Source organism: Solea solea, chromosome 10 (assembly GCF_958295425.1).
Source record: "Solea solea chromosome 10, fSolSol10.1, whole genome shotgun sequence".
NCBI classification, from domain to species: domain Eukaryota; kingdom Metazoa; phylum Chordata; class Actinopteri; order Pleuronectiformes; family Soleidae; genus Solea; species Solea solea.
The window spans coordinates 11,214,640-11,240,186 of record NC_081143.1 but is presented as its reverse complement, the minus strand read 5'-3'; the positions used below and the strand labels follow the sequence as shown (position 1 = coordinate 11,240,186).

At 41.4% G+C, this 25,547-nt stretch overlaps 1 protein-coding gene across 1 annotated transcript in view; it reads right to left on the bottom strand.

Annotated features, from left to right (window-relative positions):
• The window catches only part of LOC131466731 (VPS10 domain-containing receptor SorCS1), a 194,779-nt gene that overhangs the window by 11,806 nt on the left and 157,426 nt on the right, over window positions 1-25,547 (bottom strand). The window contains exons 11-22 of the mRNA XM_058640166.1: window positions 23,593-23,695; window positions 21,451-21,527; window positions 19,637-19,728; window positions 19,175-19,282; window positions 15,030-15,147; window positions 13,507-13,640; window positions 11,391-11,504; window positions 7,724-7,895; window positions 6,283-6,469; window positions 5,547-5,680; window positions 2,204-2,330; window positions 850-962 (exon numbers count right to left, since the gene is read on the bottom strand). Coding sequence (XP_058496149.1) covers window positions 850-962; window positions 2,204-2,330; window positions 5,547-5,680; window positions 6,283-6,469; window positions 7,724-7,895; window positions 11,391-11,504; window positions 13,507-13,640; window positions 15,030-15,147; window positions 19,175-19,282; window positions 19,637-19,728; window positions 21,451-21,527; window positions 23,593-23,695 — 1,479 coding nt within the window. The remainder of the gene's footprint in view (window positions 1-849; window positions 963-2,203; window positions 2,331-5,546; window positions 5,681-6,282; window positions 6,470-7,723; window positions 7,896-11,390; window positions 11,505-13,506; window positions 13,641-15,029; window positions 15,148-19,174; window positions 19,283-19,636; window positions 19,729-21,450; window positions 21,528-23,592; window positions 23,696-25,547) is intronic.

Below are 25,547 nucleotides of genomic sequence, written 5' to 3'. Positions count from 1 at the left end.
GACAGCTGTGAGTATTACTTCAACATTTCTTGTAGCATCATGCAGCAGATTTGGATGCAAACACCGTATGTTGCTGTTCTACTTTGTAAGGATTAAAAGATAAACACAGAGGATGTCATTAACTGAATATTTCAACTGGTTCTTTTTTTTTCCCTCCTCCTCCCCCCCCCGCTCTTGTGTGGCTTTGTTGTCTTGAATCCTGCAAATGTCTTCGCGTATCAGATTTATCAGATTTACATCTAAAAGTTTCCCCCTTCTTCTTTTTTCCAAGGCAAGGATTGTCACGAGAAAACGATGACAATAACAAACAACAGAAGCGACAAGGAGGTGGGCGTATACTCTCGGCTTTATATTTTTGGTTTGGCAGATCAAAGAGGCGCAGACTGCTGCGTGGCGGGGGTTGGAAAAGTGTTGACGTACTAAAGATGTCGTTAAAAAAAAAAAAAAAAAAAAGGAAAAAAAAGAGGAAGTTATTGGTTATACGTTTACCTGGCGTGTCCTGTGTGGGTTGGAATTATGAGCAGGTCAGCTTTAGATGAGTGTGGAACACATATTAGACACATTCTGACATTTATTGGACTGTATGGCCCTGAACTCACAGACTGTGGCTCAGGCCAGTGCAATTAACCGGAACTATACTTTTCTCTCCCCCCCCCCCCCCCCCTTCTCCCGCTTGCCTCGTCATCTATCATCATAAAAGTCTGATTTATGTCTGGAGGCCTCTGGAGGGAGGTCATGATGCACTCTGAGGTCCAGTCAAGCACTGACAGTATTTACCACAGTAAAGCAACGGTTTCCATGAAAGGACCCCAGAGAGAGAGGGTAAGGGAGGGTAAGGGAGAGCTTTACCTGGATCAGAGAGTTCTTGATGACTCGGCTCACGTCCAGCCTCCACTCTGCGACATCAGGGTTGTGGTCGTCGAGGTTTGATGAAAAGGCGAGCAGATGAGATCGGAAATATTCTGCCGGGAGGAGAATACATGTTAGATGCTTTTATTTTCCATCTGTCATGACATTCAGCATCTATTAGCATCTGTTTTTATGTTTGCTTTGTTACAACTGTGAGCTTCTGTCTGTATTTAGTTAAGTGCTCACACTTTACTTCATATAAGCACATACTAGGAGTTCATTAATGTTTCAAAACAACATCTATTAATGTCACTCAGGTTCATGAAGTTAGTCATTCATATACTAGTAAAGCTACTGTTGATGTCAGTAACTGTTAACGGACGTCTTTCCTTTTTTTGTGTCTGTAAAGTTGTACATTTGCTTCCCTTAAGTGGCACTTTACAAATATGTAAAGTAGCACTAAATAATCTTTAATTAAGCATTCTTCACCTTTATCAATGCTTCTACTTTACAATAAGAGTCATCCCTTAACCATGACTATAAATGAGTACAGAATAATCATACCTTAACTATATTTAAGCATTTATTAACCACTATTAGCATTTATTTGCACACTTTACAATAATTAGTATCTGTGCGGTTGTTTATTACTTAGTTAGTATGCTTATGTATTTGTGAAGTCTTTATTAAGTTATGCACATGACCCACTTTATAACACGGGTCACGAGGAGCATTAATAAAGGTTAACAGTGGTTGATAAATTATATTTAAGTAATGTTAATTCAGTACTAGGGCTGCAACTACGGATTATTTTTATAAATAATTAATGGAGTATGTGAAATGTCAGAAAATGCTTAAAAATGTTGATGGTGTTTACAAAAAATTGGTGTTGAAACCTAAGAGCCACCTATTTAACCTGGCATTGACCTGACATTTAATATTTATCTGAACTTTCTTTTCATTTTAAAGACTTGACACAAATTATTTGATTCCACCATTTAGTCTCCTTTAACTGCACCTATTATTTTATCATAGTTTATCTTATCCTTCCTTGCAGACTTATTTTTACTTATCTATGTCTTTTATCTGTTACTATTTATGTTTTTTATATTTGTTTTGTAAAGTCTTTTCTATCACCCAAACCTTTTGCATGAGCACCTTATTTTGAAAAACTTGGTCAATGCATGGAGTCTGACCTTGTGTGTGGAGCATCGGCAGAGATGGCCAAAGAAAACAAGACTTAAGGTAAAGATCCCTGCATGTATGAGTGGATAGGCTGTGGTGACACATCCCCAATATTGTGTTTACACAGCTACACAATCCCGGTGGAGATGCAGTCAGAGAGGCGGCTCACCGTGGACAGCGATGCTTTTTCTGTCCTGCAGGATAGTATTCCCTGCAGACACCTGCACAGTGACACTACTGATGCCTTCCCGGGAGAACGTGCACGCCACACTTCCCTCTAGGGTGATTACTGGCTGCTGGGAGAGTGAGAGAGAGAATGAGCGGGGGAGAGGGAGGGAGAGAGAGAAATGGTGGAGGTTAGAAAGGATGAGATAGAGAGAGTCAAAGTCTCTGGGCTTCCCGAGAGAGAGCCTTATCAGCTGCTGGTTAACATCTCACACTGCTATTATTTACACTACAGAAGTGTCAGCCTGCTGGCGCACACACATGCATGTGCGTGCACAAACACACACACACACACACACACACACACACACTGTGCTGCTTTCAGCCTGTGGAGACTTCCCTGTGCAAAACCAGCAGCTTCTTCCTGTCATTACACTATTGTTCTTCTATTAGCTACAAAATGCTAATACTGTTGCATCTTATTACCAGTCAACATATGTGACTGTCCTGACAGTAGAAAGCCCCCGTTGCTGCTAAACTGATATTGTATGAAATCAAATTTCTCAGTCACATTAAATCCCCAGATAATTTGACTGGGAGCTGAATTATAACTGCATGCACATGTTCGGCTGGACCAGATTCAGGTAATGTCGTGTAGATAAGGACAATGAAGTGAGCTCATGTTAGAATATATAAAAGGAGAAAATCCAAAGTCTAAGTCCCCAGACATTATCCTTTTTTTTTTAGATAATATTCTATTACAGCACTTACTCTCTCACTCTTACACCCCTGAGGTGGGCTTGTGATCATTTTGGCCAAAAAGATTTGCCCGTGTGTTTAAGGTCTGGACTGACAGCCCTAAAAAGTTACTGCTGTGTTGTAAGAAAACAGCACATCTCTCTCTCTCCCTCTCTCGTCTCCTCTGTCTCTGTCTCCTCTTCTTTTCTGCTCAGCTATGATGCGTTCACTGACGCTCGTAAAATCTCTCTCGCGCTCGTCTCCTCTCACAGCATCACACACACATACTTGTCCTGTCTCTAAATCTGGCTTTCTCCAAATATTATAAACAAACATACGCCCTTGGTTATAGGTGCACACTTATTTAAAAAAATGTTGGGTTTAAAATCAAAATCGGGCTCATAATTACAGTTAATGGGTCGGGTCAGCCGGGCGTTTTTTTTGGCCACAATTTAAACTCTAGCACCTATAATTGATTCTCACTGCTGTGGTTTGTGTGAGTTCACTCTCGGTGTGTAAAAAAGGATGCGTTAGATGCAGATTTCAAAGTCACAAACACTCATTGGTGCTGGTAATACACAAGTGAGGAACACATACAATAACATGAAGAAACGAGAGATAACACAAGATCTGGCTAATCTGGTACACTACTCAAGAAAATACATAACATTATTATTTGAATGCAAACATTGACATGGCTCTCTTAGTCCTGAAAGAGAACTATGTTTATCTGTAAGAGTGCAATGTTGAAAGTGACGACAGAGTCCATGGAGCATTTGTAAAATAATGTCACTGTTGCGTTAGAAGGTAAGTTCGTACTCAAGTCTCTGTTGTAGAAATAAACCACTTCATCTTGAATAGATACAGTTTTCTGACCTCAGAACAATTGAGAAATATATTCACTGTCACAGATTGCACTTTCACGTCGCAGTTATGCAGACATAGTAATATCTTAAAATGGCTGTGTATTGGTCGTAAAAGTTACTGAGCTACATCACATTTGAAGGACAGAGGACCAGTTATTTGAACAATGACTCTAATGCAGACACAATGGTGATACTAAACATTAAATCTTAGTTATCCAACACTGACAGTGTTATATAAACATTAGAACAATAAGAGAGAGCTGCAGTAGACATGAACATGGGTCAGGCTGTATTAGCTGCAGAGCTAACTGTTGTTGGTAATAGGCATAGAATGTATTTAAGGTGAGTCTCTTCAGGCAGGACTTTCCCTGTATGATCTTTTTCCTTTTTTTTCAATAAACACAGTAGAGTTTCATCTACATCAAACCCCCAGAAATAACTCTAAACGGTGTAGTAGCATATGCCAGGCCTGTATGTGGCGCTGTAACTCTGCCACAGTGAAGACAATGACATTCGCTCTGTGTCTCTGCCATCAGACCAAACAATCTCCAAACACAAGAAGGAGACAACTACAAGGAAGATTATGACGTCATTATTGGTCGTCTACATGAAAACGCAAAGGATGGCATCTTTAGAGTTTTAGACCTGTTTTCCATAAATACGCCGGTTCCATGTGGATTAAAAGCCAGTTCGATAAACTCGGCCATAAACCACCTCAGGGGTCACTGTGTGACATGTGACCTCAAAGCCAGGTTCCCCTCCTTCTCTCTTTTCTTTCCCATGTCCTGCATGTATGACGGACTCCTCTCTTTTTGCTCTCCTTGGCTGAGGAGAACACAAATCGTCTTTGCCCTGTCCTCCTGTCCTCCCATTTAACAGAGGGATTCTCTCAGCTCCAGTCCTCTCCCTTGAGGAGCAGGACACAGACTCCTCAGACAAAGTTCTCCAACTGAAAGTCCTTCGGAACAGAATCAACACAAGCTCCACTTTCAAGCAGAAGCCTTTTTACTGGCCGTCTCTGCCCTAGGATCAAATGAGGATCTAGAACCAAGTTAGCTTTAAGCAGCAAAAAAGCTTTAAGAGAAAAAAGCAGTCAGCCAGACCAACGCAACTAAAATATTATTATAATAATTGTAAATCAACTTGGAAGTCTTTGTAGATGACAACAATATTGTAAATGTATCACAATCCACTCTCAGTGACTGGTTTCTATCACGATCCCTTATTGGTAAAAACCAGCACAGCATCCGATGGCTGCTTGTTAAAACACACACTGTCTTGTGGAGTCTGGCTGTGGCAGCTTTGCTGACAAGCAGCTTCGATCGCACTGGCAAATCCAAAGATGTGTTCGGACAGGAAGTGAAGTGGATTTCAGAGGCAAGCGTGGCTGCCAACGAAATCAGTGGAGAGCTGCAAGCAGGGCGGATGGATGGGTGAATGGATGCCAATTTGCTCTTTGTGGGGCAAAGTGAGACCCAGGTGTTCCTGCATGAATATAAAACGTTTTAACTTGATTATCCAGTGGACAAAGGGGGGAAAAGGCCGGGTGCATTCTGGTCAGTAATTAAGTCTGTTGGTTTATCGGCCAGAATGGCCCTGCAGGTTTCATTAAAGCTGATTAACGAGATTACCTTCTTTCTTGCAGCCTGGACGCACAAATATAGCTGAACAAAAAAGCTTCAGCAACCTACTTACTAGCCACCCGGCAACAGAGAAGTGGGAAAAGTCCTGAGTGTACAGTACCTCAGTGTTATTTCCGATCCACCAGATGTAGGTGACCGTTCCCACTTGGCTGGGCCATAGAACAGCAGTCAGATTCACTTCCTTGTTCTTCACCGCCACAAAGGGAGCGGAGAGATGGATATACTCCAGCTGACCTACTCGGGCACACACACAGTATCCATCACAGGCTGACATCAATGCACCATGCAACAACTTTCACCATTTCAAATGGAAAAAAAAGCACTGTGAGAGTGCGACAGAGAAAGAGAGAGAGGGGGGGGGGCTGTTAGAGAGTTTGTTGAGAATTTGCTCCTGCTCTGGGACCATTGTCTGCCATCTGTGTGTTATTTTTCATTTGTGGCACTCCTGAGCCTGTGGTGGCTCTATTTGTACAGTTGGCACATAGGATTGACAGATTGTGGGGGCAACAGTGTTCCCCGATCAATAAGTCAGCTCTTCTGCATCTGTCACCCCCGTGAATACACTAGAGGTGGTCAGCCACTGTTACATGTGCGGCTGCAGCAGTGGCTGCAGCAGTGGCTGCAGAGCGTACGCTGACTTGAGTGGAAGTGTAATGGGATTTGTTCCGCCTCACTTGTTTGTTTGGTTATGGGAGGGAGGCATGTTGTGCAAGGAGATAAAGCACAGAATAGCAAATTGTGCACAAAATAGGCCAGTGAATGTGATTCAAGACTGGAGGAGAGGGAGAGGTAAAAGCAGCAGCGCGGAGAAATCCTATCTTCAAAAATAATCTTACATGTTACATGCAAGTAGAGCATGGCGGTCTCTGAGCCGAGACTGTTCTCCCCGGTGGCGGTCACGCGGTAGATTCCCACCGCTCTGTAGATGTGTTTGATGCCATCCTCGATGGAGCTCACGTTGGAGTATGTCAGAGCGTGTCCGTCTCCAAAGTCCAGAGTGATGCTTGTCCTTGCTCCGTCGCCCTGTGCACACAAACACTTTGAGGAGCTCTGCAAGTTTGGGGGCCTTTTGACGCTTGATTCAGAATTTAAAAGTTACAACGGTACAGACTGTAAACGGTGGGTTAGTTTGTGTGGATCACTCACTCCTTCTCACCACTTCATCCTCCATTGCAGGGCAAACGACCATTCACTCTCACATACTCACATATGATCAACTTTGAGTGTCCACTTAACCTCTGCATGTTTTGTGGGGGGGGGAACAGAGAACCCACGCAGGCATGTAAGAACATGTAAACACAGAAAGGCCCTTGTTCGAGCCAGGATTTGAACCGGTGACTTTTTTGCTGTGAGGTAACTGTGCCAGCCACAATTCCACCGCATAAGGAAACATGTTGTTCTTTATGGTCGTTTTGGTCACAAGAAAAATACATTTTTGTTGTGACCACCCTTTACTTTCACTTCTTCTAGGGTTCAGTTTTTGAAACAACTCACGAGGTAGGTTGTTGTTACATCTTGGAGAACTAACCACAGATCTTTTGTGGTCTGACCCCAAATCCTTCTGTCTCTTCGTGTAACCTCAGACACACTCAATGATGCTGCGATCAGGGATCTGTGCACTCCTTGTTCTCCTTCAAGCTGAAGATAGTTCTTATTGACACTGGCTGTATATTTGGAGTCACTGTCGTGCTGCAGAACACATGTCGAGCCAATCAGACGCCTCCCTGATGGTCCCGCATGATGGATTTAAGCATCTGCTTGTATTATTCAGCATTAAGGACCCCATTAATAATCCCGACCAAACATTTGTTTTATTATTTTGATTAGAATTGATATTTATAAAAGCATTCTTCCTTTACATCATTGTTTTTCAGACTTTGGCACAGTGCTGTGTTCTTTTTTAAAAAGAATTGGCAAATATTGGAGTATAAAAATCTTTTTATAATTGTAGATCACACAGTTTTTATAATTTCCATCTATGTTATTTGTCCTGCTGCTGTGATTGGGTTTGCTTACAGCATGGGTGGAGGGAACCGAAACACAGGTGCATCATGGACTTTCTGCTCTTAGAGTGAGAACAGTCAGCATATCATCAGTCATGAATTGAAGAATAATGGAAAACAACAGTGCAGAGAAACCAGGTGAAAGCAGGTGATCTGAAAAGATCTGTATCATTCACTTGATAGCGCTCTAGGTCGAGGTTTGAAACCCTTGTTTATGTTGTGAATATGATGACGTTTGCTTGATGGGACATTTCCATTTCGAACAACATCTTACCTCCTCCAGGAAAACAAGGAAGGTGACATTGTTGCCTAACGTGGCTGTCAGCACGCCCTCACTGGTGACCAGGTGAAGACCTTTGGGTGCTTGGACGGGACACTGCTGCCTCCTGGCTGTGTACTCCACACCGACTCCAGCCGTGCAGTTATTAGAGACCACTTTCCTGTAGCTGCAGGTGAGCAAAACAAGCACACACTCTCAGTGAGCCTGATGCAATTGCACGCATTGAATCCTGTGTGGAATACAATAATTAATATGCCATAACAGCAGCCTGCACCTGTTTAAGCTAACCCTGATGAATAAATGGTGAAGGTGAAGACTCATTACCACTCTCAGAATAAACATACATGGATGCTCATTAATCACATTCACCTGGACATGATCCCCATCATTGTATATTCCATTTAAACACAAATCAGACTGAATATTTTACTTAATTATACAAATGAATGTGGCAGGAACAAACATGTTTTTCTGAGCCGGGTGCGTTTGGTTTTAGGGGACTATCCTGTTGGACAGTAGGGAGGGAGATGTTATTGTGCTCTTGTGCCCGTCATGGTTCATGTATGACGTTTGTTTTCTTTAAGAGCTTCATTTTTCAGTCCATGAACACAGAGCTGGTGTGACGCAGCTAAAATGCTCCACGTTTGTCTCCAGTTGTGCAGCGTGTTAACATTTTTATCAGATCTAAATCTGACATTTTAATGTTTTACTATCAACAGTGGAGTCCTCCTGGGTTCTCTTGCAAAGAGCCCAATTGGCGACAGACGGTGTGATTACACAGCGATATGGTGATCTTGGTGTTCAGGGTCTGTACGTTCTCCCTGGCATTAGCTCTTAAACCCCCAGAGTTTATCTTTGGTCCCACATAACTTCTAATATTTGTAAATGTTGTCACATGAACATGAAATTTCTGAGAGCTGGCCGTATAGCCTTTACCTCTAACATTATTGTATATATTTTCTTCCTCTCCATCTCCTTTAATTACTATGACAAACGACAGACTGGTACGTTTCCTTATTTTAAATTACAAAAAAAAGACTGACTACACCTGATGCTAATTAAGATTAAATAAATGGTTTAAAACATGACTATAATACAATTTCTAATCTTTTTTAATGGTCCAGGAAGTTTCAGAATATATTATTTATATATACAGTATATATATATATATATGTATATACATATATATGTATATAGTATATACATATATATATATATATAGTTATATAGTATATACGTATAAAACACATTTATTTTCACACTGTTGGTTTATTCTATCACATACCAAAGGTACGCAGGTGCACATGAGACAACAGCTTTGAATTCATTAGCTGCCAAATGTATTCTTAAGAACGTTCTTTTGAAAAAGTGTGTGTTGTTTTTTAAAAAGCACATAATTATCACTCATCCCTGCTCATATAACACAGGAGAAATGAAGAACACACAATCCTGTTTGATTTTTTCACGGATGAGTCAGAGGTTAAAGGTCGCTCTTGAATGTGCGTGCATTGGTGAATTCTCAGAATTCGGAGGCTTTTAAGAAGAAACAAGTGAATATTTGCTGTCTGTCGATGCACGGAATCACTGTGCACTGTGTCTGAATCACACATTTTTTCTTTGTGAACAAGCTGAAGCCATATTTCTGCATTCTCACACATGAGAAAAGACAACTGTGCTTTTCTCTAAGTGTCAGGGATGCTGTGTGTGTGTGTGGGACTGTGTAACAGTGGGCTCTTTGACAGGGAAACTAAAATGTGAAGAGAATGTCAATGTGTGTGAAACAAAGGGCCAGAGTGTGGCAGCTTCCACACAACCGGCAATATATTCAACCACAGAAAGGTACCTTTTTTTTCAGCCTTCAGCAAAATAATGTGTGACATACATTTTGCATGTTTTGATGAACTAAACGATAACAGTTTGGTGTTTGTGGACTTTACAAAACTCACAAGCATCCGTGACTCAGTGACGCTTCTCACCTGCAAGGATTACTTGTTGTTATTTGCGGGGAGTTGTGTCAGGGTAGATACTGCTGTGCCAGAGCCGGTATATAATTATAATTATGCTCCATTCAAATGGGGCCGTTTATCAGGTTCACAAGACAAGCACATTTGAACACTTCCTTATAGCCTTTTTTTTTTCCTAAACCCGGTCTTCTGAGGTCTAACTCTGCCCAAAACCTGGTTTTGAAGCATGCCAAGAAGTGGGCTTTGAGCTGAGTGAGGGAGAGGAGGAGGGAGGGAGGATGAGTGGGGCACAGTGCAGGGGGCGTGGGCTGGTATAGAAGTCTGACAGCTTGAGGTGCTCAGTGCAGGTTCTGTTACGTAGTCAGTGGAGATCGGTAGGGCGGCTCTTCCAGAGGCTGCGGGAGACAAGGAGCCTGCGATGTCTGACACGGACGAGGGGAGCGCAAACACTGGAGTCGCAGCCTCCCAGTACCAGGTCTCTGCTATGACAAAACTCCGACACAGGTACCTATGCGTCACGGCAATGTCAGTCCCCTCAGAGCGGGTGTTTTCAGCGGCTGGACTGAGTCACCAGGCTGCGGTCGCTTCTGACCCCAGAGTAGAGATACACGGATGAGCTGTAATGGCATCCGCACCCACTGCTAAATATCAATAATCCACCCGCCATCCAACCGAATGCCCATCCCTAATCTACACTAGTAAATTTAGTGATACTTAATCTCAGGATTCTTCTTCTTCTGTGTTTTACTGCAGTTTGTTGGTGTCCCCTATTTTTTAGCCCTTGACAACTACAATAATGGAGCTGGAGACTCAGAACCTAAAAGTTATTAAACCCCTAATCACGCTTCCTGTGTCGCTGTGACCTACTGCAACAATAAATAGATAAATGTTGCTCTGTCGTTCCGTCTCTTCCTCTGCTGCTGAAAAATCAAATTCATCGATGGAAATAATCTCAGGACCAACTCTCTGAGCCACCTTCAAGCCCCAACCCCAACCCCGGAGACAGTACAACTTCCCAAGTCATAATTACGAGTTCACGCGTTACCCTTGAACCCAGCAATAATCGGCAAAAGTAATGAGCTGCTTAGTATGCACAGAAAGTAGTGTTTACTGTGTTGTTGATGGACGTTTTCTTTCATTCATTATTAAGAGTAAAGAACCTCAACTCAACTGCATTCCATTTACAGCCAAACTCAGAAGTCATCATCCATGAGTTCCTCGTGGTTGAAAAGTCAGACAAAAAACATGGATGCAAACATAGCTTAGTGTAGTCATTGTGAGCAATAGCAGTCACTAATACACATGTTTATGTGCTATGAACGATAAAGGTGTTTGTATGATGGCAGCCATTTAGAAACCCACGTCACTGTCGGGGAGGTTGTTTTAGAGTTTCCGAGTTCCGAGGGGTTCCCGGAATTCTGACTTCCAACTATAAATGGAACACACACACATTTGAAACAGACCATGCAGTTGTAGTAAAAGCAAGATGGCAGAACATAGTTCAAAGCAGCTGAAATGGACTGTTTTTCTCCTACCTCGACTTCCCCTATGACAGATCACATGATCCCTGATGCTTTAGGCCTGTTTGTTGGATTCATCAGCCTGATGAAGTCTGAGCTATTCGGCCCCACCACACTATTCATTTGAGAGACTATTGGGACTGATTGGTGTGTGCTGTTGCTCAGGCCTGTGTTTACCCAGTGCGGTTAAGGAAAGTCATCCCCGTGGTGCAGCTCCTGGACATCGATGACGGATGGAACCAAAAGGCGGGCGTGCACTTGCCGTCGGTCCGTCTCTCGTAGCCGTAATCACTGTAATGATCCGAGCAGACAGATAAAGAAACTATCATTCAATCAGAGACGACTGATGCAAATGTCCCTGAGGCTCTGCTTGGAAAATTCAATTCTTCACACATGGCCTTGCACTGATTTGTCTCACAGACAAATCCATCAAAGGATAATAGAATATGTTGAGGTGACTGGACATAGTTAATGATAAAACCCCACTAACAGGATTTCATATAAAAAAAAAAAACAACTGCTCCGTGCCTCTTTTTCTTTCTTTTTTTTTTTTGGAAACGCAGCCCACGAGTTGTTTGTCCTACAAATTAAAAAGCAGAGCAGCGCTGTGTCCCCAAAATGATCGGGACAAATTGCCCCAATTAGTGCGACATGCACACAGATGCAAAACTGTTGTGATTGTTAATGAAAGCTATTAGGCCTGGTGATTTATGATTGTGATGGTGCTTATTCCAAGAACTGCCTCACTCAAGAGACCTGCAGACTTGGGACCAAACAGGAGGGAAAAATGCTGAGATAATTCCAAGAGATGGGATTGTGAAGATGTAAAAATGTCGAAATAATAAAATGGTTTTCTTCAAGCTGTTAACCAGGAGTGTCCAATCACAGCCCTCGGTGAGAGCCTGCAGCTTCAGTTTTATAATGTATTAGTTATGTGTCGTCATGTGTCACGCCCATTAGCTCAGCTGGTAAGGAGTTGTGCATTAAAACCAGAGTCTCTGATTTGTTATGTTATTTGACTCCAGATGTGGAAAGAAAGGCAATTTTTCTTTTCATTTTCTTAGATTTGGTTATATTCCCATTTCAAAATGATAATTGTGACAATGACAATGTCATTTTTATGAAACAGTGCATTTGTGCGTAAATGTTTCTGTTAAAAAAAAAGGACCATTGGCCCCCAGAAATCTTCACATTATCAAATATGACCCTCGTTAATAAAAAGTTTGGACACCCTCACGCTGACCTTAACCATCACAACTAAATGCATAACCCTAACCCTAAACCTATCCATAATACTGACACTAAAAAAAAAGAAGTCTTAAGCCATAAACATCTATTTTGATCAGTGATGGAATGTGACTACCAGCTACACACACACACATCCTATAATCCCTCACTTAAACCCAGGTCTTGTAAATCCTGGCACTTCTGTCAAAAGTATTTCTTCAGTAATGAAGTCATGTGGCTCAGTGTCAGATCCATAATGAAAAATGTCTTGTCTTGTTATCTGTGTGATGACAAAACTGAATTTATAACCAGTTTAATTTCAGTGAAATGTCGTATTTCCTTTATTGTTGTGCGCGCTCAGGAGTGTACTCTGTACTCATGTGACTTTCCACATCAGTGAAGAGCTGATTCTCTGATGCTCAATGTTAACGTGATAGTTTGTACACCTGTTTAAATCTATGACATCTAAAGAAGACGTTCGCTTTCAATTTCAAACACACAAGTCACAAAATAACACATTTGGACTGCTTTTTCCATGTGACCCATTTCCAAAAATCGTTAGTAACTACCATATTTTGACAGAGTATTTGTCTTTTAACCTTTCATGTCATGTTACACCACTCAGCCAAAAATCTCAGTGAACTGTGATGAGCATTTATAGGAAAGAGCAGACGTAGACAGCAGAGAATTTTCATTAAAACAAGAGCAAATACGATAAATAAATAAAATGAAATAAAAATAAATACAATAAAAATAGAACTATATAATTTCATTTACTTTAAAATTAATCCTAAATTTATTTTAGGATTCAATAAATGTAATCTCAAGTGCTTTATGTTTAAATCTTACTCATGAGAAAAGAGCTTTTATTTTCTATAATCAATGTGATATGTATATAACATCATCATTTCTCTGAAATGAAAGTCAGCACTGACACACGTGTGTATTAATGTCATTATTGTGGACCTTCTCCTGTGGATCATCACAACTTCATCACTCTTATCAGAATGAAAATATGAAACTATGAAACTATGCCTTTAAAAAAAGTTTTCCAAAGTACACTCACCACTCAAAGTCGGCCTCTGTGCATTCACAGGCGCCCGACGTCATCGACACCGCGAAGATCTTTCCCATGACGCACCTGGATATGGGCTTCAGTTTCCGGTAGATTCTCTTCACTCCCATGAGGCACGGCTCGCCCTGTGAGCACAGAATAAAGTCACATTTTATTTTTTCCATATATTTTCTTTATTTTAGGGAGCTGTTTCTGTTTCACTTGCCGGTATAAATAATTTACACCGCGCAGCCAGCCATGTTGTGTGAGAAAAGCACTGCTGCCGCGCTTTTCTTCCGCTCGCTATATGCATTATTCCTCCTTCACTTTGTGGTGAGCTAAACCCAACAACTGTTCGTCACACTGGAGGATGTGCTGCTTGAGTTCTTCTGTGTCTGTGTGTAATACTGGGATGAATGCTTAAGAAGGAGCTTCAGTCAGAGCGTTGCCATCACAAAATCCATTTTTAGCCTTGAATCTATAATCTATTGAGTATAGGAAGTGCATATCAAATCAGCTGCAGTAGAAAAAGACACCACCCTGTTTTACTCCATCCTCCAGTTAACGCTGCTGGCTGTGAACATTCTCTCTTTGTACATTAGGTGTCAGTAGAGAGATGCTTTAAACTAAATCTGCCTGTGACCAGAAATAAACTCCATAAAATGCCCTTAATTTTCCAGTGGCTTAAGGAAAGAAGCCTGTACTCCGTCTGCAGATGGTTTTTCATGAACGTTTGGCCAGGTTAGGCCTGTAATTGGCTTGGACTCTTGTCGTCTTACATGCTGTATAGATTTTAATCATCAGTCTGCTCTTGACCATACGGTCATCTAAACCAATTACAGGACTGGTCCTTGAATAAAGGCACACTCAAGCATCAGGCCTGACCACGTTTATCATAAACTAACGCTAACCTCCAAACTTTATGAAGCAGCACTGCAGAGAAGACAGACCTCTGTAGATTATATCATTATTCCCATCTCATTATGGAACAACAGCTCATTAGGTTGAAAGTGTTCATGATGAAGGTGGCGCCCATGAGCAGCGCTGACATCACCATGTACAGTGCGTGCTACACTTCCCTCTGTTCATCTTCTGTGAGGGCTGTTGCTGATTTATGTGGAAACCAGTGCACATTTATACGCACAGAGTTTGACAGTTATTTATAATGCTGCACTCACACATGTACAGCGCTCGTTTACTGGGAAAGTCACGGCGTCACACATTGTGGATCTGTTGCTTCACTTGGCGCGAGCGGCATTTAAAATTGATATATGTTCAACTTTCCACGTAGCAGTGCAGGCATCATGTATATGTATTGTGGTGAGTGAGGCAGTCACGTGTTTGTATAACTGGAGGTTTTTCAACATTTGCACCAATTAACATAAACAAAAGTGACATTTAAAAATGTGATTCATTATTGGCATCGATGGTGATTTGACCAATATATCATTGCATTAATTTAAAATACAGCTTACGTATACTGTAGTTTTTATAACAAGTGAAGAAAACATATAGACCAATGTTTATTAGTGTACCTGGTTGTGCAGGTGCCACGTCTGATAATCTGCATCCGTGCATCTCCTGTTGAAGATGGACCTGAAGTCTATTTTCACCAGCTGCCACTCTGAGCGATGACTGACGTGGCCGAATATCCTGGAAAATAGCAGTAACACAAAACATGATATAAAGACCAGGCACACAAAAGACTAGAAACAACAATGAACTAACTCCCTCCATAGAGTAGGGTACAATACATCATTATAATAAATGACTATTATATAAAAATAATTGGACCCCCATTTGAGAAGCAAGAGTATCAAAATGCAGTTCGGTACAGTAAAACACAGTACAGTATAGTATAGTGTTCACAGAATAATAAAGTATAGTTTAGTACAGTATACTAGTATCATTTTTATAATTAATAATATCAATATTATTATATAAATTATAATTTATAATTTGTTATTGTTTAGCACAGTACAATGTACTGTAGTGTAGAAGTATAGTAATATTGTACAATACTGTATACTATATGGTATAATAGTAGTTATATATAATATACTATAGTTTGTCTACATTATACTCTACTAGTATAATATAGAAAAACTATAGTATATTAAAGTTCAGAACAGTGTAGTGTAGTAGTATATTAGAGTATGGTTTAATATAGTACCGTATAGCTTACTACTGTATAGCGCAGAACATTATAATTTAGTACTCATCTTGGCAAATATATATTTTTTTTTCATATGTGGCCCTAATACTCTGTCGTAGTTAAGTAAAGCACAGTATAATATATATACAGTATACCTGTAAAGTACATTATATTATAGTATGTTTAGTACAGTATAGTTTATGAGAGTACTGTATAATACAATACACCTTATTTTATAACATTAAGTATAGCATAGCATAGCATAGTATAGTATCGTATAGTATAGTTTTGTGTAGTATAGTATAGTTTCGTATAGTAGAGTTGTATGTCTCAGTCTTGGTCTCGAGACTAGTCTCATGTATACGACAGTATAGTATCGTATACTATAGTATACGATACTATACTATACTATGCTATGCTATGCTATACGAGTCTATACTATGCAAAACTATACTAAACTATACAAACTCTACTTTTCAGAACTATACTATAGTACAATATAGTACAGTATAGTATTGTATACTATAGTATAATTAAGTACAGTAAAGTATCATATACTATAGAATAGTATACAATAGTATAGTATGCTATACTATCGTATACGGTGGTATGGTATAGTATAATATCGTATAGTAGGTTAGGGTATGTTATGGTATGGTACGGTATGGTATGGTATAGTATAGTATCATATTGTATAGTAGGGTATAGCATCGTATCGTAGCGTAGGGTAGGGTATGGTATAGTATAGTATTGTATAGGGGGGTAGGGTATGGTATGGTATTGTATGGTATAGTATAGTATAGTATAGTATAGTATAGTATAGTATAGTGTAGCATAGTATAGTAAAGTATAGTACCAGCACTGTAGATACCGGTCATTTTGATGAACATGGAATCTCGGTGCTGTTATAAAATGCGTCTGTCTGTCAGAAGGAAGGAGCTGATTGCTGGGTCTGTGTTATTTCCAGGCTGCTAACTGTTTGGTCAGTGAGTCTCATTTGTTCCAGCGTGTGATGGCTGCTCAGCTCTGACAGTGACAGTGTGGAACGTGGTGTTGCAGTCCAGTTCCTCCCTCTCTGTAAAAGCCAGGCATACAGTGGCTGTAAATGGTCCCACTGCCACTGTGGCCTTATAATGAGCTTCTGCTCTTTTCTTCATGTGAGGCAACCATGTCTGAAGGTTTCATACGAACAAAACTGCACAAAACCCAACAACTGACACCACACACACACACACACACACATATCACACGGACATGTTGCTATCATTAAAGCTGGAGTAGGCAACACATTTTTTTCACAATTCATTAATAATGAGAGAATACTAGGCTTACATCTCGTCTAATTTGCTGCTGTCATTATTCCAGAATCAAAAAACTTTTAAATTTGAACAATTATTATTATTTTTGATTTGTTTGTATGCTGAAAATGAGAGTTTTGAACTAAAATAGCCACAGACGGAGTCAGTTAGAGATAATAAGCTGCTTGATCATGACAGTGTTGTTTGAAATGCAGAGGAGGGGCTTTTACAGAGGGGGAGGGTGACAAATATTTGCTTGCTTTTGCTCACTTTACTTTGTCACCTGCAGACAGCTGACCAATCGCAGCTCAGAGACGGAGTCAGATTACAGATGAGAGAGTGATGAATGTGACAGAAGAGAACACATTGTTGCTTAAGGTATTTATCTTTTCCATGTCTATTATTTTTGGCACATTCAAAACGAGAGAATTATCACATACTCCTTTTTAAAAGGGATATTTTCAGCACATAATCAGCACTGACTCTGCTTTGTGGACAAAGCTGTTTCTAGGCTCCTGGTGGTAATGAGATCTGGTGTCATTGCTGTGAGGCTGTAGCCCCTTTTCAACTTGGGGCCATAGGCAATTGCCTAGTTTGTCTACCCCATTATTATGGCTTTGTGTGTGGACCCCGCATGAAGAAGCAGCCTGAGAAAGAGAACATGGCTGCCTTTTCCAGCTGGGAAAGCCGAGTTTATAAACAGCTCACACATCCACACCAAAGTCCCCAGAGAAAAATTCTTGTTTATTTTGATCTTTTAGACTTTTGCGTCAGTGGAACCACAAAATGAACTGTCCGTTCAAATCTAAACTTCCCTTATTTTTTGTGTGTGCAGTCGACTTGAACTGATGTTATTGAAAAACGCATTTCCTCTAATAAAACCAATAAGATTCAATGTCAATATTTGAACGTTTGGAAAAGACCGGCCGAGGTTATGAGACGAAACAGATAAATATTCCATCGCCAGCTAAATTGAGTGGGTGTGTTGTTCTGCACTGAGCACCACACACACACACACACAGCGCCACCATTCAAACAATATATTTATCACAATCAATCTGCCAATTAGCTGCAGAGGCACTGGACTATGACAGGCACTTACAGTAAAAATGAGTACAAATTGATACGAAAACAGTGCATGATTGTCTTATGAAAACTAATGGCGTGTCTGCCAGCTGAGAGACCTGCCACTGTCGCCTTTGCACCGCCCCGCTCCCTCCCTGCTCGCTGAGAGCGCCGCTGTGTGTTTGTCCCCTGTCCTCCCTGTCTGATCCAGCTGTGTCCGCTCACTCTCATGTAAAGCTACACAGACGACTGTCAGTCAGTCTGTCATTCATGTCATCAAACATTGATGTAATGGCTTTTGGAAACCCTTTGGTACAGTGCTAAGTCTCTCCTGCAATTAGGACGCGATGCCGAGTCATACCCTCATGCGCACACTTCAGCTTTGGGAGCTCTTCTAAAAATAAGTGAAGGACACCAAAAAAGGAATCTTCAGAATCCTCAGATATGTGAGGACGTGCCAAATCGCACTCATTGCTCCTCTTGCACTTTCTGATGCTGTTTAAACTTTCTCAAAGTTTCTTTCTTTTTTTATCATTCTCCTTCATGGACAGTTCTGTTGTTGCCAGCTGCCAGAGCACTGGTGTCCTGTAGTTCTAATGTGGAGATACACAGTTTTGTTGTTGGTTACATCCTTATTTTTTTATTCATGAAAAGGAAAACAGGCAGTCGGGAGTGCTGAGCTGAGATGTAGATGTAAGCAGCACAGACACACACACACACACACACTCACAGACCCCATCTGTCAGTAGCTACTGTATACATGTGCCAAAAGTCTTTGTTCTGATTGAAATTTACAATTCTATCATTTACTTGGATGCAAAATTAAACAACTGGATTGTGGTGTGCGCACACATGCATCAAGCGTTGAGTCAGAATGGACAATTTTGACATGCTCGTCCACTCACTGTCCACTCTGATTCTCCTCCTCTTCGGCATCTGTGACATTTGTGTGTGTTCATGTTTCTTTTTGGAATGGAAATACAGCAGTAACATAACGGATATACTGTCGCTCTCGCTTGGATCAGACAGGTGATAGCACCAAACCAAGGAAGTTTTGGATTGGCATGTTTACATGTCATTTTCGTACAAATCCGGCTTTTATTCTCATTACTTGTGTCCATGTCAAGATAGCTAGTGATGCCGACACACGTTTGCCACTCACGTCATGATGAGAGTCTCTTCCCCCGGCTCTCCCAGCACGCCGTCCACAAACAGAGGCGTGCTCGTGAAGCTGTACTTGTTCCACTGGCGACCTTCATCGAAGCTCAACCTGGGAACACAAACAGCGGTTGCACAGGGGAGCCAGCGCTAATCCCCCCCCCCCCCCTCCCCTCCCCACTGTGGGCACAAGCTAATGACCCTGAGAGTTGTTTAACAACTTTATTTCATATTCAGTGCAGGAATGGAGCACTCATCTCCCCTCATTACTGCTTCAAACTCAAAGAGGTGAAACGGAATGACAGTCGTGACAAGCACAGTTTTACCCACGGGTCATGTGTGTGTTCGTAACCACAGTAATATTATAACACCAGCTCGAAAAAGAACCTTTGTCTGACTGACTTAGCTTCCTCCCAGGGCAATTAATCGTGCTGTGACAAATTGCGCCTCCATTATAATGACTCACCACAGGTGTCGGATGGGAAGTGGAGTGTGTCTTATTGCAACCAAGGCGCCTCCCTTGTTGAGATAGAGCACTGCATACTCCTCATCAAAGATCTGCAAGGACAGAAACAAAGGGAACACTCACTCCACCTGTGTGCACACACGGTTGTATTTAATTAGAAACAAGTCCTGTAAAGCTGGCAATGGCAGATGTGTTATGATGTCATTTCATCATCAAAATTAAAAAAAAATAAAAACAATAACACAAAGGCTGCATGACTAGATCAGAGGGGGAGTTAATTATCATAATCTGTCATTTTTTTTTTTAGATTAGACCAGTTTTATTTGTGTAACTCTCAGATCACACCAACATTGTAGGATCATCCATGTACAGGTGCACTTTATTGTGAAGGGTAGCGAAAGACAGACACGGTAAACACAGTGAACACATTGCTAGCAACAACCTTCCAGCACAATTTATTTCCTAGAATTCCACACCTCACTTCTTACAAGGCTTCTTAAAGGGACATTGAGAACATTGAGGTAATAATTTCAGTCACACCAATGAATTGAATTGTAGAAAGGTGGCCAACAGCGCATCACAGGCTGAAACACAAGAAAAATTTGGCCACAACAAAGGAGTGAAAGACAAAGGAACAGACACACATCAGGGGAGCACTCAAAACCTGCGGTTACCAAAACTGGACCTTCTTCAAGACCTCCAAAAGGAAAACATCTGACAAAGAAGACAGCAATAGATAGATTGCTGGAGTTTCTGAGAAACTCAGGAGGATCATCAACAAACACACACATCCCCCATCACACCTTGTCTCAGGTGAAACCAGCAAGCTAAAACTGGGCCAGTGGGGTGAACGATGATGACTAGATGACTGAAAACCTTCACCGACAACATGACAATGAACTTTTTCACCATATTAGAATCAAGAATTAGAATAGTTAAGAACCAGAATTAATAAGCAAAAATTGAAATAAGGACCAGAATTAATCAAATCAAATGATATCCTAACCTACCACGTTCCTTTTGCCTGTGACCCCAAACTTCCATGTAAAGAAAACGTACAATGATGTCAGCCTAGAATACACTAATTATGTAAAATCATTAGGCCCAGGATTGTATCACTGCCTCCTGCTGTTTGAAACTGATGTATTTGGTCTTTGCGAATAGAAATGATGTTCTTTTTTGCTTATAGAGTTGAGAAGCAATTGATCACCAAACATCTCTCCGAGTTTAAAAGTACATTATGTAGGAAATGTATGAGAGTCTGAGACCTCTGATAGCCACTGACAATCAAACTCTGGTCCACTTGAAAGAGGTGGTCTTGGATCACTAGCAAGTGAACTCTATCCACAGCTTTCACTTACTGCTACAGGCTCAGTGTTGTCATGTGGAGAACCGTGAAGAGAGCCAGTGGCAGACAGAAATGAGAACATCCATCCCCCGTGTCTGGCAGGTCACAGGATATATATATATATATATATATATATATATGTTTTTATACCTCCTCTCATCATGTGATATTTCTCCACCGCTGTGACTCTGCCGCTACACAGAGCAGAGACACTGTCACTTTATAGCTCAGCCTGTTGTTGTGCATGTGTGTGGACACAGTGTAACACCAGGTGTAAATGCAACTCCTTTTTTTCCATTGTTTTGGAAACTTTCTGTGGCCAACAACAATCTACAATGTTTTTTTTTCCCACTTGGGTTTGCACTGACTGACCGTTTTGACCCCATGAAGGTGTGTTGCTTTCAGAAAACCCTTTTAAATCCTCTTATGGGAAGTTACTGCAGTCAAAAAAAAAGAGTTTGCTCACCTGTCTCCATGTGTTCCCTGCATCCGAGGTGATGTACACGCTGACATTGCTGCTTGTCAACTCTGAGCCAAATGAGCCTGGAGGTGCGACAGAGAGAACAGACAGGTGACAAACTGCAGTGAGGTTTTATATCCCCCCCCTTTTTGAAGATATAGGGAAGCTTCAAAATGTGGGAAACAGGAAATGAGTAATGTTTGACAGCAAATGAAACGCAAATGTTTATAAAGAGCCTTTAGACGGGTAGTGGTGAAACATACAGCAGGGGGCTCCAGGCCGCAGCTGCAGACTGTGGCTGTAATTCAAAGCTCCGGAAGATCTACAGCGCAGTGACATTTGCCCACACTCCTAAATTAACCAATAAATCCAGACGGCTATATTCATCTTTCACTGTTTCTGACTACCTTAACACAGGCTTTCTGAATGCTGTATATACTGCTGATATGCGTTCCTTTTCCTGGCACTTTGCCTGTATTTATTACAGGTTGCGTTTCTAGGTTTTATTGTCTGTGAACACTTTTTGAAACCGTAGTCAGAGTAAGTCATGAGATCCGAGATTGTGACGACAATAAGAAGGTGTGTCCGTATGAACTCTTCTCGTAGACACAGTACAGAGGGGGTAAGGCCTATCCTGTCCAATACATACTGTACCTGTTAATTCTGTGCAGTGCAAATGACAACTGGCAGATACAGTTGCTATAACACAACGGACGACACGACGACAACAGTACAACAGACAACAACGGAGCAGCTCATTTCTTCTGCTAAGTGAAGGAGAGGAGGGAGCAGTGCAGGGGGCGTGGTCTGGTAGTCAAATCTGGCGCTGAGTTGCAGCGATATGGAAAATCGCCATTGCTAAATAAAAAAACGAAAACTGCTAGATGTCATCGACACGTAAACCCCGCCTCTAGTGTCATGCCAGATGTACATTTCATTCACGGCAATCAGAATTACATATTGTGAGTGCTCTGTATATCAGCCTGTAACTACACAGGAACACTGATACACTGAGGACTCAACCATAAGGACTAAATATAGATTTTGTTGCCCTGACTTTGTGCTGTCCTGTCAGTCCGCCTTGTTTGAAGGTGAGGTGACACACGCATATTGTCAGACGCCTGTGGGAGTTGTGTACTGATGCAGACCAGGGACAAACAACAACTGAGGACAAGACTTGCAAGACTTAAAAAAAAAAAAAAAGATGCATGTGCATTGGCTACTACAGACTTTGAGAGCTGCAGCACCCGAATATGTTGAGTGCCAAGATCTCCAGCTAACTCAAAGAGGCAGATTTCTTTTCTTCTTTGTCAGTCTAAGTGATTTTCATGGTCTTTGTCTCTTTGAGTTAGCATAACATTATCTAACGCAGCCATGAATGAGGAGCGCAGACACAAAAGGGATACACTGGATTGTGAGGGGCCAGTTTTTGAAAGAATGACCAGGAGAACAGGAGCCGGGTCTTTTCATTGTCTCTACTGTTTGCTTTGTGATGAACAACATTTTAACAGTCAATATAATTCTGAATTCTTTTAGTCATCTTAATCAATTGCATTCATATATGTGGCTATCTATGGCTGGGCAACATGATCATATGGCTATTTCTTTAGGGCTAGGTCTTGATATGTGGGACATGTCTTGATATAAATCTGGACATAAGCTGTTTTCATGTCAGACGCCTGTGCTTCCTCACAGGTCAGTGACAATAGATCGTAATTACTGAAAAAAAAAATATATTATTATACTCAAAAAAATACAGTGTGTACGATCTGGTTTTATCATGTGTGCAAGAAACACTGAAATTGTGAAATTCTGCTATAACACACACACAGAAACATTATTCAATTAGTTTTCTTATATAATTTCATGTCAATTCCAGGTATTTTAAAATCTGTAATTTCATATCAATATCATGATAATATTGAGGATATGATGATAGTGATATCCAAAATCTATCTACGATATCACCCCTCCATGTCACAATATTGATATAATTGTGATATATTGCCCAGTCCTATGGTCACATGATACTCCTTTTGATTAGTGTAAAATAAAAAAAAAAGGGGTTGTTAAAAAACACACACGAAAAGTTCAGAAGAACAAGAAGGCAGAAAGAAAGTAGAGAGACATGTCACGCCTTTCACCCACCTGATGCGACAATGATCCCCGGCGCAGAGTCCCTGCTGGCGATGTTTCCAGATGTGTAGGGATTGGCAGACACGTGCAGATGGAGATGCAACGAGCAGTACGGCTGCAGGAGAGAAATCACAGCACTCAATTATCCAAACTATCAAACTGAGCACAACACTTCTGAACAAAAACCGCTGTGGCATCGACTTGGATCCACAACCCTCCCAAGTCATAAGTTTTATCACAGACAGCATTCCCCCCATTGGCTGGGCTCACCATTAATTTTGATTGGGTTAACCTTTACCGACACAAATTCTCATTACAAGCCGGCAAAATGTCAGTGGTGCAGGCCGTGATGTGCAGGCTGTTTAGGGGTTTATTAAGTCTCTGACATTTCTTGACAAATGACTGTGTAATATGGGTGGAAGGCGAGCCATGCCACTGAATGACTAATTGGTTTATCAAAATAGGTTGATTATTGCTTGATTATTTTTTATATATGGGCCATTCTACCCAATTAGCTTCCATGTCTTTCCCACAAATAAAATGTATGTAAACTGTGTGACAGTGCACATTCATATTCAATACACAAAGAAGTTATACACTGACTCTCCTGCACCCGAATCCACAGGCAAAATCAGTGTTTTAACACAGGAGCTCCTGCTGAGGTTAAAGGGTTTCAAACACACAATTCCCTAAACAACACATTTGAACTTAGCGATGGAGGCAGCAGTGGATCAACAACTGCAGGGATGTAAAACTGTGGGAGAGTGAGAGCTTTACAGAGCAATGCAATTACCTGCTGGAAAAGACTGAGAGATAACGTGATGAGCATATTCTGAACATACTAAAGACTTCAGCTCGAGTAGATTCTATTAGGCTAAGAATGTTTTTCCTCGTGTTTCCACTTTGTACCACACAGCAGTGACACAACAGCAGCAACACAACCACACAGCAGTGACACAACCACACAGCAGTGACACAACAGCAGCAACACAACCACACAGCAGTGACACAACAGCAGCGACACTACCACACAGCAGTGACACAACCACACAGCAGTGACACAACAGCAGCAACACTACCACATAGCAGTGACACAACCACACAACCAAACAGCAGTGAAACAACCACACAACAGCAACACAACCACACAGCAGTGACACAACCAAACAGCAGTGACAGCAGTGACACAACAACACATCAGTGACACAACTACACAACCACACAGTAGTGACACAACAGCAGACACAACAACAGTGACACAAGCACACACCAGCGACACAACCACACAACAGCAACACAACCACACAGCAGTGACACAACCACACAGCAGGAACACAACCACACAGCAGCAACACAACCACACAGCAGTGACACAACCAAACAGCAGTGATACAACTACACAGCAGTGACATAACCACACAGTAGTGACACAACTACACAGCAGTGACACAACCACACAGTAGTGACACAACAGCAGTGACACAACCACACAGCAGTGACACAACTACGCAACCACACAACAGTGACACAACCACACAACAGTGACACAAGCACACACCAGCGACACAACCACACAACAGTGACACAACCACACAGCAGTGACACAACCACACAGCAGTGACACAACCAAACAGCAGCGACACAACACAAGCACACAGCAGTAACACAAGCACACAGCAGTGACACAAGCCCACAGCAGTGACACAACTACACAAGCACACAGCAGTAACACAAGCCCACAGCAGTGACACAACAGCAGCGACACAGCCAAACAGTGACACAACCACACAGCAGCGACACAACCACACAGCAGTGACACAACTACACAACCACACAACAGCAGCAACACAACACAAGCACACAGCAGTGACACAACCACACATCAGTGACACAACAGCAGTGACACAACCACACATCTATGCTTTCATCTAAGTCGGGCTGCTTTTTGTGTGTATCATATGTTGTTA